Below are 14,378 nucleotides of genomic sequence, written 5' to 3'. Positions count from 1 at the left end.
TCCTTTCTGTCAAAAAGACTGCCAGTTTCTCATCGCAAGTCAACAGAGACTGTTCTGTGACAATCTTGTCCCGCAGAGCGTCGTATATCCGGTCCGTATTGGCCATTGCTTGCCAGTGATTAAAATATCCCAATAGACAACCGGCAAACTCTCAACCAGTTTCGCAATTATCCGGTTTTGCCTACCGAAACTTCGCGCGTAGATGCAAGTTCGAGGCTGTAGCAGGCCCTTGCGAGGTCTCGTGTCGTGCAACGACCCCAGGCGTTCCCTGTACCGAAGACGAACGCCCGGTCAAGTGAAGCTCACCGGTAGATGTGGGTTCAGTAGGCCCGGTGGCCCTAGTCGCGCCGGCGTTCCAATGCGCTCCGTTGCGCGAGCCCCTTATTTGCTGCGCGAACGCCCCTTGTCTTTCTTTTTCTCTTGTTGAGGACAGCCGCAATGTCACCTGCTCTGGTGTTCCGTACTTTGTGAGTACTTCTTCAAAGGTACCTCATGTGCAAAAGCGACTGTACAAGCCCCAGCGGATTAGCCTCGGTCCTACTGAGTTAACACCAACACTGGTGCTCTCCGCAGGAACAAGGCCCAGTAAGTTTGGTATTCCCCTGCTAAAACCAACGCAGAAAGTGTTTGTGCCAATGACGACGTAGCAGACGTCCGTTCGTATTGCCCCAACACTTCCCACATGCATACTAGAAGTGGGAGGTGCGTGAAGCCACCTGTTGCAGCGAACTTCGCTTGCTCATATTGGGGAGAGGTTGTAAATGATGCCGTATAGCTGCCATCTCGATTTTTTCACTTCCATTTTATTAGGCAGGAAGGGTTTACTTGGCGTATTGTTTATCCAGCCTTTCGTTTTATCCAGTTTTATCCAGCCTATTGTTTATTCAATGCCTTTCGTAGTGTTAAGGCGCAACAAGCGGCAGCCAGGTGGCACGTTTATAAGTCACACAAACACCTCGTGTCCTCTAGAAACATGACTAGGCGCCTGAAGCGGAAGCGCTGACGTAGTGCCGGTCGGGAAACAGAAGTGGGGCTCTCTTTAAAGAAAGAGGGGCAGTAGAAAGACGACGCTCGATTGTTTTGACCTTGCCTCATGCCGAGCAGGTCAGGGGGGGAGCCATGAACTTGCTGTACCCCATGCTTACTTCTCAAGAGCAGCTGATGAAGAGGCGCACCAGGGGAGACCACTGCGCCCATGTGAGGCGCGTGCCAGAAATGGGACGGGGAGTTGAGTGCTGGGCCAGGGGGATTGCCGTAAAGTGCCTCTGTAACGTGGGCGTTGGATTCTCGAAGGCCATCAAAGTTGAGCACACGGGTTCAGTGGCGTAGTGTAATGCCTTTGCCGGGACGTAAGCCTTCCCGCTACCCTGGACGCAGACGTGCGAGAGGGATACTGCAGTCAAAGGTTTAGGCTACTGGAAACAATGGACCACTGGACGCCAACGCCAGCGGTCTCGAGTGGTTGAAGAGCCACGCGCACCGATTGAGTCGTAGAGGGTTACGACCGATGGATACTTGGTATCCTCTGCCCATCGATCCGCGGCCTGATGCAGGCCAGCCATCTCAGCAGCTGCGGATGTTGCCACGAAAAGTAGCCTGCACACTCCCGAGTGGTCAAGGGCAGGGATCACAGAGAAAGGTGTGGTAGAACCGCAGTAGGCATTCGGAGAGCCGTCCATGTCCATGCAGCCGCTATTGCTGTAGGAACACCGAAGCCCGGTACAATGCGCAGGTGCTTACCACCTTCTCGTGAGACCGTCTGGCGTAGTAGCCCACACTGAGGTCTGCTGGTACGGTGAAGGTGGCGGGATGGCTAGTTTGGCAGGATGGCCGAGAACCACCTAATATATTTCACATACGCTGCGTGTGCGGTAGTGAGCTCTGCTTCGCTACCTGGAGAGCTACATCGCCCAACCCACGCTGTGATCTGGTCAGATGACGTGATAGAGGTCTCGCTGTAGCAGCAGCAGGGTCAGCGGCCAAGCCTCTGCCTCAAGTAGGGTGGAAGCGATGTTTGAGTTCCTCGACAAGTCAAGAGACATCCAGATAGCTTTCCGTGGGTGTAGGACCAGGAGGTCAAGTGGGACCACGAAGGGCAGCGCATACACAAACATTTATGTAGCCGCTGCGGGGCAAATACGGATGCTCAATGGTGCCGTACATGCTCTGCCGCGGTACAGCAGACATCTGGCCACCTTTTGTAACTTCAGCACTGGTCGATGAGCGGCTTGGCCGTTTGCGCCCAATTAGAGCCGCATGTCTGTGTGCGGGTCCAAGGAGGTCACAGTCCGTGTTCATTATGTGCGGTTCAAACGAAGTCCCATCGGGACTGGTCGACGACGTATGGCCACCGTGGGATAGACGCGGAGGGCCTCCATTGTTGCGGGTAATATTGTGTTGAAGTGGCAAACTGCCTAGTCCAGGATCACTGTGGGGGTGACGAAATTGGCCTGCATCTTCGTGGCTGATAGCGTCCGGAACTAGGAAATAACCTCGTTCAGGGATCACTGCAGGTAACACCGAATAGATGGACGGCTTGTAGTTCATTCCCACGTCCACAGAGTACATATAGAGATGTATACATGGTGGCGGAAGTCCACGAGAAACGCACAAGAGAGAGAAGCCAGCGTCCGGTTGAAAATGAAGGGGCTGAGGACGTATCCCTACGGCACTCCGGAACGACAACCCGTGGAGAACTCAGTCTTCCCACCATTACTAAAGGCAAGCCCCCTGAGAGACAGGCCGTGGCGAAACGCCTGAGACATCCCATAAGTCAAAGGCTGTCGGGAGAGCGCCCCAGACAGCCATTTAACAAGATCTTGGCTTCCCCCCCCAAAAAAATAAAGTTGCATATGCAGCAACTGTGGTTTTTCCATAAGTGTTCGTTTTAAAACGTTTTATTATGCTTTTAAATGAAAACTTCCGCACTGGACTGTCTGTCTTCCACCAGTTGGTAATGGGAAAGGGGATGTCTGTAGCCGACATCTGGTAAAAGGGCAGTGTGCTTCTATTTGGTTGATCACTGCTTGAAACCCAAGAAGAATAGCACCACGGGAATCCGTATCCCGTAGTTAGCTTAAGATGAACGATGATGTGAGCAGAGATTTAGAGGGAAGTTTCAGGCAATCCCTGCAGGTTTCTGGTTTAATTTCATACGCTAATCTCACTAGCGTCTTGCGTTGTAGTTGTCTGAAAATGGGAAGTACCCAATGATATATTTTAAATTCTTTCGTGTTCTGGATTGTATGCCAAAATAATTGCAAATTTTTCCTAAACACAAGGTCCAAGATTATGGCAGAAGGGTCGTGTCACTTTGGAAGCGGCGTTTTATCTCATGATGCGTTATGAAAATGACCAAGGGAATGTCCAGTAGTTCTTGCGGGTTTCGATTAGTTCATTTAGAGTTCGTTTTCTCTCTGGCTTGTGCTGCCGAAGACCGTCCTGTACACCAATATTCTTGCAGCTCTTGCTTATTGAGCAGACGCGGGAACTCTTGAGAGCGCAGATCTTAGACGCCTGTTCTTGCGACAAGCGTCGGCGTAGGCTTAACCGAGCGGATGGGCACAGCCAAAGATTGAAGGGAACACGGAGCCCAGTCGGCGGAGGAAAGGCGCGAGGAGGAAAAAGGATAGAAATGTGTAGCGCAAGGAATCGTAGGAGCGCATGGCGAAAAGGGTAAAACGGAAAGTGGAGGGGCGGCACGGCCAGGTATGCGCCCAGTCTAGAAACAATGTGCGGGCGTAGGCTTCAGACCCACTGCATATGCGCTACTTAAAAGTGCGCTACTTCGTGCTCGGCGCCACCGCCGCAAAAGAATGCGCTCTGCGCAAGCCGGCTTTGCCATGTTCATGCTTTCGGAACAATGAGCGACGAAGCTGCTGGTAATGCGTCATCGGCCGCTCCTGCTAAACTAGCTGCCCTAGCAGGGGCTCAGTGCCGCCGCCGAGAGCACCTTATCTTTCAGAATCGACTTCTTTGCCTTAATATATTGTGAATACAAAACGCCTAGACACCTAAGCTCGAGGAGATATTGTGATTGAAAATCTTGCCACCCTCTATACAGAGTGCATAATAACTTAAGTTTACCAGGGAACTAGCTGGACGAATGCCGACATTATACTCATCTATAAGAAAGGAGGCGTTATAGAATTGAAAAAGAAATATACAGGCCCGCAAGCTGGCTTTGAGTAGCGTATAAAACATTCACAAACATAATTTACGATATAATCAGGGCGACAATGCAGTCGACCAAAACAACAGGCTCCTAAATGTCATCATTCAGGTAATTGAGAAATCTGCGGAGTACAATCAACCTCTCAATATGGCATTCAGATCATGAACAGAACTTTGATTCCGTGAAGAAACCAGCAGTCACCGATTGCGTAATCAAGGAGTATAGGAGAAATCCGTGAATATCATGGATAATACCAACAAAATTGCACAGCGCAAAAAGACAGTTACCTTACAAACCTTACAAGAAAGGGGTCAGGCAAGGAGGCATAATTTCTCTAGTGCTATTCACTGCATGCTTAGTAGAAGTATTGACTCTTAGTTTAGGAAGGCTCAAGAGTGAGGATCGACAGCTATTTTGTCGGCAACCTCGATTACGCAGAAGAAATTGGCCTGTTCAGCAAGGCTAGGAACGAATCGGAACAAATGATTGAGGACTTTAACCGAGAAAGAGCAAGAGTGAGATTGTAGAATAATATGCATAAGACAAAGATAACTTTCAATAACCCGGAAAGAGAACAAAAATTCTGGATCGTCAGCCTGCCTCTAGAGCCGTTAGACGAGTAGCTTTACCTAGGTTAATCACACGCGGGGAACCCTAATCACGAGAAGCAAATATAATAATAATAATAATAATAATATTTGGAGTTTTACGTGCCAAAACCACTTTCTGATTATGAGGCACGCCGTAGTGGATGACTCCGGAAATTTTGACCACCTGGGGTTCTTTAACGTGCACCTAAATCTATGTACATGGGTGTTTTCGCATTTCGCCCCCATCGAAATGCGGCCGCAGTGGCCGGCATTCGATCCCGCGACCTCGTGCTCAGCAGCCCAACACCATAGCCACTGAGCAGAAGCAAATAAACACAGCAATAAAAACAGATTGCAGTGCTTCGGAGAGGCATTACCAAATCGTGATATAGATTATGCCGCTGTCAAGGAAAACAACAATGTGCAATCATTGTATTCTACTTGTGCTAACATATGGGCAGGAACTTTGAAGCTAACAAAGAAGCACGAGAACAAGTTAAGGACCGCGCAAGGAGCAATGGAACTAAACATGTTAAGCGCAACGTCAAAAGACAGGAATAGAACTGTGTGGATAAGAGAGCAATCACAGATTGCCGATGTTCTATTTAGTATTAGGCAAAAAAAACCCAACTAGATGAGACTTACCCGATGGGTGTCAGGCAAGGAAAGTGTAGCCTAGGATAATAGAAAAGTGCGTGGGGTAATGAAATGAGGAAACTTAACTTACAGGCCGAAATGGGAATCAAGTAGCGCAAGACAAGGGTAACTGGAGGTCACAGAGAGAGTGCTTCGTCCTGCAGTTTGTATATGATTATGATGATTACAATGATGATATATTAAAGGAAAGGTCGCCATCACGCGACCACATGCGTTCGCATATGTCAGAGACGTATGTGTGCAAGATTAGCGACTAAGGAGTTTCTGCAGTAATATTTTTTCTTTTTTCGTCGCCTTGCCTGCGCTAAAAACTCGCTTCTGACAGACCAACAGACTAAAAAAACTGTCCCTTCTTGAGATTTTCTCGAAACCACCGCTTATTGTTTTTTTTCTTATTCTCAAAAGTGCATTATTCACGCAGTGAACGCGAACTTATCCGCCCTCGATATCTGCGGATACACACCCTAATATGGAGGCGCTTTTATGTTCATTACCGCTTTAAAGAAGTTCCTCTCCTCAAGTAGAATGCTTTGGAATATAAGATCTCCCTACATTTCCCGGCTGCAGAAGAGGCTATAGTCGATTTGTAATCAAGAAACCGAAAATTCAACCAAAGGTTCATGGCCTTATTGTGACCCGCCTTGGTAGTGTTCTATATTGAAGTGCCCTCACACCTTGGCGAGTTCATGATGAAGACAGACTTGACGAGTGCCATTTGTTTATCGCACGCGCCACGTCAATAGAATACTCCAATAATTCATTAGAGAGTTTTAGAATAGGGGCCCCAAACGTTTTGGGGCCCCAAGGAAATAGCGTCGAAGCCACTGCGCATGCGCGAGACGCAAACTGCGTTTGGGTTTTGCGTTGGGAACGCTATTTCACCGATTTAGCGGGAGCCCAAATAGCGTTCCCAAAAGTTTTGCGTAAACAAACATGGCGGCACCCATCGAAGCGACGGCTCTAGCTTAGCACCAAACTGGGCTCGATTCGTGCTAACGTGTGCAGTTCCTAAGCTAGGAAAAGTGACTACGGTTATCGCTTTCTCTCAACTAACGTGTGTAATGAAGATTGATTCATTAGATGCCGCCGATTCCGAATTCGATTGCCGATTTCTTGGCTCGTAGGCCTAACACGGAAATGCTTTGGCTGGGCAAGAAGCAGGGGAGGAGAGACGGCCGAATCCACTGGCGAAGCCAAACTTGAGGACAAATGCAGCCGAGGCGCGCCTTAGCCGAAGACTACACGTTTGTTCCGACGACCATTTTCAAAATGGCTCCGACGAAGGCGGTCACACCTGTGCGAACGCGATTTTGTCTGGAAGATGACCTCGCTTTGTTGAGAGAGGTTCGCGCAGTGAACCCATTTGACGATCCGGCAGGATGGGCAAGCGTGTGTACTAACATCAAAACGACAACAGGAAAGTACTTCAGCCAGCGCGCACTCCGCGACAGGCTGGACCTGCTGCTCGCCCAGTACCGACGTAACGACCGGGCGAACATGAGGAAGTAAGTACTATCCACCGTAATTGCCAGCGCCTATTTTTGTTTTTCTGTCTTGCGGTGGTTCGGTGTCTACTCGTTGTATTCATCTATAGCGCACGCTTCGCAGGTCGGGAACTGAAGAGCAGTACTCTGAAAAGGATCATCTCCTACAGGAGATTTCGCAGTTAGCAGATGATTTTGGCCATAAAATCAGGCCTACTACTGCGCGAAAAGTGGCTTGCGCGCGTCCGCAGCCGTCTCCTATCTCGGCAGCTGAGCGTAGTGCTGCCTCCGACGCGAGAGATGCTGCCGCGGCATCGCACGTGGTAGGCCCAATAGCTGTTGCCGTTGCCGAGGGGACCGACTTCACATGTAAGGTTTGAGTGTCTGCAAGAATGCACCATGCACTTCATGAACACCGCTTTCAGCACGACTTATGCGAACATTTAACATACTTTTTCGTTCGAGGAGAAATGCGCAAGCCCTGAATTTATAGCTTCTTGCCACGATGCAGCCATGATGTATTGCTATTTGTAACACAGTGAACAGCTACACGTGCATGCGGAGCAGTGTTTGTGGTGTATATGCTCGAAGTCAGAACATCATATTGTGGTATTGTGATTGTATACCTAATGCATGTCAACATTACAAAATACATATCTTAGTGTATGTCATACAATGTTCCGCATTAGCTTCCCACAGCATTAGTTGTACTTTAGTTGCTGTCTGTACAGTGAAAGACCGCTCATATGCTGCTCACCCGTCCTTTTGTACCTAAATCAGATGGTGTATGAGCATCAAGCAGGAAGATGGAGATGTGATATGACTTTCGTATTTCTTCTGTTGACTGCCTCTTAGCAGCCAAAAGAAGTAATGCCAACCAGAATATAATATCACAGAATTCGTTGGTGTCTTCTATTTTCACACAGGGAACCTGGATGAAGAAAGTCCAGCGACTACACAGTTGCTGCACATATATCAAGATGTACATCCAGGTGACGAACCTGCGTTAGATTTGGATGTGCCTACCTGCAGGAACTCCCCTGAGCATACAAGTGCACAGCCTGATCCTGATCAGTGTAGCTCAAGAGAGACGCTGCGGGCAAGGCAAGGCAAGTATACGCTGTGTGTAGTTAGGCCACATGTAAAATACAAATGTGTGGAGTAGTTTGTCACTGCCTATCTACAAACAGCATCTTAACAGTGCCCCTCTCATTTGATCTTTATTTGCAGGTGTGAAAAGGGCTGCCGAGAGGGGCAACCTGGCTTTCTTTGAACAAAGGCTGAAGTACGAGAAGGCAATGAGAGCCACAGAGTGCTCTTTAGAGGAGCGAAAGATTGCCCTCGCAGAGCAGCGCCTCGCTCTGGAGAGGGACCAGCTGGACCAGAGAAGGCGGGAATGGGAGGGGCAGCAGCGAATGCTGGATGAAGATAGACAGCTCCGGTGTGAAGAACTTGGGAGGCTGCAGAAGCAGCACGAAATAGAGATACAGGAGCGCAGGGCAGAAAGAGAGGCATCCCTGGCAACTCAGAAGGCACTTCTAGAAATTATACACAAGCTTTCGCAAAACAAAAAATAAACATTCTTGTAGTGCAGTATGGTGCATTTATTTCTTCAAAAAGAAGTTACAAGGTCATTATCCTTGTAACATACATGCCTAAATGCTTGGAAATAAAATTTTGCAAATTAAAGTGTGTTAAAACTACGCCTCCGATTGGTGCTCTAGCACTTCATACAAGATGAATAAAGCTTGCTTTAACAGGTCACACAAAACGTAGCATCGGCAAATGTGAGATTGTTCAGTGGTTGAAATGGAGCCAATAATTGCTTGACAATTTTTAAGTGCTTTCCAAAACGCTCTTATGGGCTACGCATATGCAAGTTCCAAAGACATGCGAGATCCCTGATCCGAGGGTTGAGGATCTCAAGCAGTGACGGGAACCAGATATTCTGGCAGAGATGGTGGTTTTAAGCCAAAAAACATAGAAACTTGACTACCATACAAACATGTATGGCAGTTTGCAAGGATTGTACCTACTTTGTACATCTGAGGTACATTTTGTAGAAGAATCTTTTGATTTTTTTTAAAGTCCAAAAATGCAAACAGACCAACAGTCTTGCCGAATCCCCATTCTACGGCCTGGCGGACTGTGCTCATGCCGGAATTAAACCTTTGCTGTGCCTCTGTCAGAGAAGAGCCAGCATATGGGCGCATCAGCAGTGGACGTAGTGGATATGCAGGGTCGCCATAGATGGTGTACAAGGAACCCTGCACCAAGTGCTCGAGCCTGTTGTAAAGGCCGCTGTCTCCCAGGATACCTACAACAGAGCAACTCTTTTCAGCACTCGGCAGTCACCCAAGAAATATTCTCACAAAGAGCACTAAAAGAGATTTCATAGCTGAAGTGCCTGAACAAGAATCTTATTTATAAAACAAAATGGTACACAGAATGGTTCTTTTTCAATCTCATGATATTAGCTTGACCAGTGAATAACAGAAGACCTTGTTGGCTACTATGCATGCAGTTATATGCTTAATTCTGGGGTACAGGTGCTCACAACATGGAAGAAAACCAATAATTACGTTTCCTTAAGGTGATCAAGCATGCACAAAGGGCACTATAAGTAAACTTCCTCGGTACCTTTGTCTTCACGTAAGGTGTGCAGCATTATGCTTCACTGCACAATATTTCTGTAGTGACCTATACATGCACTGCTTTTATGAAAATACCATTATGTAATAAAAATACCTTTATCAATATAGTAAGTTTGGTGTACCTACCGGCGTCGTGTCTGTGACCTGGATAGGGGCCGTCAAGATCGCACACGATGCCGTTGGCGCACATGACAGATTGATATTTCACAGCATGGACGCGCTTATGACCAGAGAAATATATTCTCTGGTTCACCGATGGCCGGCAAATCGGTCTCGCTGTCCCATCCACGAACCCCCAACAGTTTTTAAGTGGTGCACCTCTGCGATGCACTGCCTGCAGATAAAAGTAGGTAACGTAAACAATTACCTTGCCACTCAGAAATTGCTCGAAGAATTTGCGAGTAATCTGGTTACGTTTCGTGCCAATTTTAGCCAGGCATATCTATGCACTCACGTTCGCGCAGTTAGGTATTTCAATGCACTGTACTTGCCTGAGAAAAACGACCTAGTTCAGCAATGTTCAGCCACTTGTTCTTAGTTAAGTCCAGCAGGTGTCCAAAGTTGCCTTCAATGTGCGTGAGCACCTGGGACACGATACTTGACAAAGTGGAGTAGTGGCGGCCAAACAGTGGCTCCAAATCCCACCACCTGTTGGGATACGCCAGCCTGCGTAGGGTTATGAGAAGAGCTTCCTCGCCACTTACGCTGACACCCTGGGCGCTTATTACAGCGTCCGGGATAAGCAGAGACGTGCTCAGGTCTTTCAGGTGTTCCTTATGAAATCTGAACATCCGCCTAAAAGCATCTTCCTGCAGTTCTTCGATGTTAAATAGGCCGTTTACCGACTTATACTGTCGGGGTGTGCGCTGTTGATGTCCAAGGAAAATGTCTTCCAGATCACTCCAGCTGAGATCTAGATAAAGTAGGTGCTCACAAAGAACACCTACGCGCGAGCGACTCACGTTCGGCATGAATGCTGATGGCAAACTCTGAACTTTACGTCGCAAACACGACAAGAAGCACGACTGGCTCTCTGAGTACGCGCGCGAGTATGAGCTTGGGGATTAACTTGGCTGGTGAAGGAACGTAAAGGCGGGTATTCAAAACTAAGCGCAACTAATTATTTGCTGATGATAAATTAACCTCGAAATTTCAATTAAACGCGAAAACACGACAGTTAAAATTACCATTCTTATCGTAAAATGGTATATTCTTTAAAATTGTTTCTAATAACTTTTTTTTTATGCCGTAGTGGCGCTGTCAGCGCAAGACGCTATTCGCAAACGCAAAACCTTATTCTAAAACTCTTCACTCGTGCGTGCCCCGACGCTAACGCCCGCAAAGCTCTTTGGGGCCCCAAAATATTGGGGCCCCTATTCTAAAACTCCCTATTATAGCCTCAGGGCCAAACGTAGCATTAAGGAGAGTGGTGACTTCAAACGCATAAAAACATGTGAACAGAAAAGCAATAGGTTAAAGATAAGTTATCAATGCCTATAAGGTTTGATTCGCTCACTACAGTGCGGTTATAATATGCAGTGCGGTGCTCTCTCAAAGTTTAACTGAGGCATTGGCTGGTCTAGCTCACGTAACAATTTGCGCATGAAAGTGGCATCCTGTACACCACACCCGCTCTGCACTTCTCGAAAGATGCAGTGTCCTTTCTTTTTCAGTCTGCCTTGGCAACACTATTCACGACATTGCACATGCGTACAAGCTTATCAGGTGGCAAAAAAAACTACCGGGAAGCACATTTCCCAGCCACATTCTTCAGGCGTTGGGTCAGGTCATGAATGTATGGCACAACCACAGGTCATGTCTTTTCAGTTTCACGCCAATTGTTGCATGTCTAGTTCCGTCAACTCATTTCTTTAATCAAACTGCCTGCTATAGAAGTCAACAATTTTAAAGCCAGCATTGTGGAGGTGTAGCCCTTGTAGCTGAATAATGCATGCAGCCTGTTCGTCACAAAGCTTTTTGAGAGTAGTGTGCATGCATTGTTTTTGCAATGCCCCTTTTCACAATCTTGTAATTGGCAAATTGTAGCTAAGGACTGGCTTTTGGACTGTGGATGGCATCAATGCACAGCTGACCATCCTGAAAAGTGATATTGATAGAAACTGAAGACGTCCCTTTTCAGGTAACTCAGACATGAATTTGAACCTCCTGCAACAAGAATCAAAAGTACCAAGCACTTGGTGTCACGAGCTGTTCCGAACGCTCAGGCCCCACATCCTTTAGGATAACTCAGTAATCATCAACATTTCGGAAAATATGTAAAATCTTAGCTGTGCATGCTGTGCCGAGGCATGTCGAAATATGTTTGTCACAAAATAATACGGACAGATCACTTAAACAGGAGCAATACATGATCCAATACAAGTCCCCTGCTTTTAAAGGACGGGGCTGTGATTACAAGCGACAGCTGTAGAGCACAGCTAAAATCTTGAAAGTTCCATAAAGTTCACAATCTTCAAACGAGTACAGTTTTGAAAGGCAACAGGTCCAAAACCATTGATGGTTTCACGGATGGTACAAAAATGTTGGCTTTGCAGAACAGAATGAAAAAGATCTACTAAATGAGTAGAAAAGGTATAACATCAAAGGAAAACCGAATAACAATTGTTGTTCTGAAAAGGTCGGCATTCTGAAGTATATAGTTCCGAAATGTTTTTACATGAAAACTATAAGAAGTCAGCAAAAAATTTATGAAAAGTTCGTTAACCTAAAAATTTGTTATTATGTTGTTCGTAGTAACGAACAATTATGTGCACAAACTGGCACACAACCTGAAAAATGTGCCGGCTAAACAGGTAGGGCATATGACTCATTTTCTCAGCCCCCTGCAAGTTATCGCGACTATGTAGGCACGCGGTGGATGGTCCCCGCAAGCTCACCTGTACTACTAAGCACGAGCACCAGTACGTTCACTGTGCCACCAATGTGGTGTACAAGTTTGCGCTGCAATGCGGCAGTGTTTACGTTGGCCAAACTTGCCAATGTTTTAATGATAGACTGTGGCACCATTTCCGCTCCTTGACGGGTAATAGCGGCGCCAACCTCCCCAGATAAACCAGGGATACAAAGGTTGCTACCCCAAATTCATTCAAGCCAACGTTGTAGGACGGGGATACTCCAGACTTGAGCGAGAAATTAGGGAATCGGCGCACATGCGCGTATTTTGCCTCGACACGTGTGTAAGTGAGCCTTTGGTGGCACTCCTAGATTAAGAAATCCGATTTTTGATTTAGCAATGACAGTTGTTTTTTGCCCCTTGGCATTTTCCATAGTCATCTAGGGTGCTTTCTGCCACGTGTTGTCATCGTGTTCTTCAGTGCGTGAAAGCACGGTTCGCGCAGAGGCGACCTTTTGCAGCTATGTATTTCATGATATTAAACCTCAACTGCTAGTTACCGCTCGTCGTGTTCACTTCATCGTCTTATGTCCCGTCTGAAGCCACGGTTATTTTCCTCTTCAAATAAATTGTCTACATACAGTCGCATTCTCCACCACGTTTCGCGCGTAGCGAACACGGCCCTGTTCTGTGTGGTGCTTCTTTCTAGCCTGGATGTCCTCGACGCCGAGTGCACGCCTTGTAGCTATGTTGCTGGTGTGTTTACGGGCTCCTTCTGCATACATGACCAGCACACTGTTTACTCCTATTCAAAGCACTTTCTTCAGGCAAACGACGATTGTAACGTTTACACTATCACAGACCTGCATTTTTCTCGAATAGGAATTCACCCCTTATAACAGTATCAGTGTCAGATTAACCTACTCCTCTGAAGGTTTTTTTTTGCTTTTTTATTCTGCCAGAGATGTCATTGCACGAATATTCCAAAACTTGTCTTGTAAACTAGACTACATGGTCTTTCATAATGCAGTGTTCAGCATTGCTTGTTTTTTGCCGCTTTAATCATCAGAAGTGGGCCGAGATGGTGGTTTTAAGGCTCCGTAAGCCTGTTTGCACCCTCAGCGTAGTCCAGGTGAAATATCAGGAACGCAGCTTGGGTGACGGCTGTGAGAAGCTTGCCTCTCATTATTTGCGCACTTTCGTTGCTTTCCTTCCGATTTTGCTTTTTGTTTCAGTGTGACATTTTTAGGAAATTTAAGCACAATGCATGCTTGGAGCTTAGCGCTTGATCCATAGGCTGCAAAGTGCACACTACAGCCTAGAGTCTATCTGTGCAAGGAATTCTGATAGGGTGCTGCTATTAAAGCAGCACTTTAACCCGGTCTTAATTTATATTTATATATTTGTTTTACTTATTTATTTATCAATACTGCAGTACCCATTGGGAACTTTAGCAGGGTGGGAACCAATACAAAGGTAAAGAACATTATAGCACAGGCAACCAAAACAACACAAATCAAGTCAACAGAGCTTGAACATAGCAGGGGCACAGCAAGATGACAAATTATTACTCAATACTTGAAACAAACGCCGAAAGTGATAATTTTAAAACTTGGGCATTGTTTAGATGATTCGATTCAACCACTGTTCGGGTAAAGAAGGAATACTTAAAATAATTAATACGTGTACTAAGTGGGGTTATTGTTTGGCTATGTCGCTGCCTAGTCGCATAACCAGATAAAAAAGTAATTATTCCTGTGAGATCTGCCTTATAATGACCGTTAATAGGTTGAAAAAGGAATTTTAGTCGTGATACACAATTTCTTTGCTATAATGGTGGCAGGTTTGCTTCTGTTAAGAGGTCTGTCACCGAAGTGCGTCCGAAGCTGTTAAATGTGAAACGAGCTGCTTTTATTTGCACCATTTCGATCTTGTTAGGGCCAGTTTTAGTAAAAGCGTCCAAAA

General features: G+C 46.5%; 2 protein-coding genes across 2 annotated transcripts; one reads left to right on the top strand and one right to left on the bottom strand.

Annotated features, from left to right (window-relative positions):
* Window positions 1–2,010: 2,010 nt before the first annotated feature.
* On the top strand, window positions 2,011–8,482 carry LOC142559327 (uncharacterized). The gene is made up of 3 exons (XM_075670941.1): window positions 2,011–2,056; window positions 7,832–8,014; window positions 8,136–8,482. The coding sequence occupies exons 1-3, from the start codon at window positions 2,011–2,013 to the stop codon at window positions 8,480–8,482; spliced, it is 576 nt and encodes a 191-aa protein (XP_075527056.1).
* A 9-nt stretch (window positions 8,483–8,491) lies between these two features.
* Window positions 8,492–10,748, bottom strand: LOC142559649 (uncharacterized). Its single transcript, XM_075671218.1, has 3 exons — window positions 10,047–10,748; window positions 9,686–9,889; window positions 8,492–9,222 (listed from the first exon to the last, which is right to left on the bottom strand). Exons 1-3 carry the CDS (start codon window positions 10,528–10,530, stop codon window positions 8,828–8,830), a joined length of 1,083 nt encoding a protein of 360 aa, XP_075527333.1. The 5' UTR covers window positions 10,531–10,748; the 3' UTR covers window positions 8,492–8,827.
* Between the last annotated feature and the right edge of the window lie 3,630 nt (window positions 10,749–14,378).

Source organism: Dermacentor variabilis, chromosome 10 (genome assembly GCF_050947875.1).
Source record: "Dermacentor variabilis isolate Ectoservices chromosome 10, ASM5094787v1, whole genome shotgun sequence".
Classification (NCBI taxonomy): domain Eukaryota; kingdom Metazoa; phylum Arthropoda; class Arachnida; order Ixodida; family Ixodidae; genus Dermacentor; species Dermacentor variabilis.
This window is presented reverse-complemented; position numbering and strand designations above follow the sequence as displayed.

Coding starts and splice junctions, on each gene's coding strand:
- LOC142559649 (XM_075671218.1), bottom strand. CDS start 10,530: ATGCCGAACGTGAGTCGCTCGCGCGTAGGTGTTCTTTGTGAGCACCTA. Junction 9,890..10,046: donor AGGTCGTTTTTCTCAGGCAA/GTACAGTGCATT, acceptor ATCTGCAGGCAG/TGCATCGCAGAGGTGCACCA. Junction 9,223..9,685: donor AGGTCACAGACACGACGCCG/GTAGGTACACCA, acceptor GCTCTGTTGTAG/GTATCCTGGGAGACAGCGGC.
- LOC142559327 (XM_075670941.1), top strand. CDS start 2,011: ATGTTTGAGTTCCTCGACAAGTCAAGAGACATCCAGATAGCTTTCC. Junction 2,057..7,831: donor AGACATCCAGATAGCTTTCC/GTGGGTGTAGGA, acceptor ATTTTCACACAG/GGAACCTGGATGAAGAAAGT. Junction 8,015..8,135: donor GACGCTGCGGGCAAGGCAAG/GCAAGTATACGC, acceptor CTTTATTTGCAG/GTGTGAAAAGGGCTGCCGAG.